The 208-nt window shown below is 68.8% G+C and overlaps 1 protein-coding gene across 1 annotated transcript in view; it reads right to left on the bottom strand.

Moving 5' to 3' along the window:
- Positions 1 to 39: 39 nt before the first annotated feature.
- The window catches only part of LOC106899666 (cadherin EGF LAG seven-pass G-type receptor 2-like), a gene marked incomplete at both ends in the record, with an annotated part of 15,914 nt that continues 15,745 nt past the window's right edge, over positions 40 to 208 (bottom strand). Inside the window, one exon of the mRNA XM_014961554.1 lies at positions 40 to 203. Coding sequence (XP_014817040.1) covers positions 40 to 203 — 164 coding nt within the window. The remainder of the gene's footprint in view (positions 204 to 208) is intronic.

Genomic DNA, 208 nt, shown 5'->3' with positions numbered 1-208 from the left:
GGGGGGGGGGGGGGGGGGGGGGATGTCCCCGCTGCTCACCGATGTTGGGGGTGACGATGGTGAAGGGGCTGAGGTAGGTCTGGGGCATGTTCTGGGCCAGGGCGCTGGCGTAGTCCTCGAAGTGCTTGAGCAGCCAGGCCGTGCCCCCCTCCGTCTGCTGGATCAGCTCCCAGTGACGCTTGTTGCTGCTGTCCAGGAGGGCACTGCC

Source organism: Calidris pugnax, unplaced genomic scaffold (assembly GCF_001431845.1).
Source record: "Calidris pugnax isolate Ruff unplaced genomic scaffold, ASM143184v1 scaffold777, whole genome shotgun sequence".
Taxonomy (NCBI): Eukaryota; Metazoa; Chordata; class Aves; order Charadriiformes; family Scolopacidae; genus Calidris; species Calidris pugnax.
Note: the sequence above shows the minus strand (reverse complement) of the source record. Positions and strands in the feature narration are given on the sequence as shown.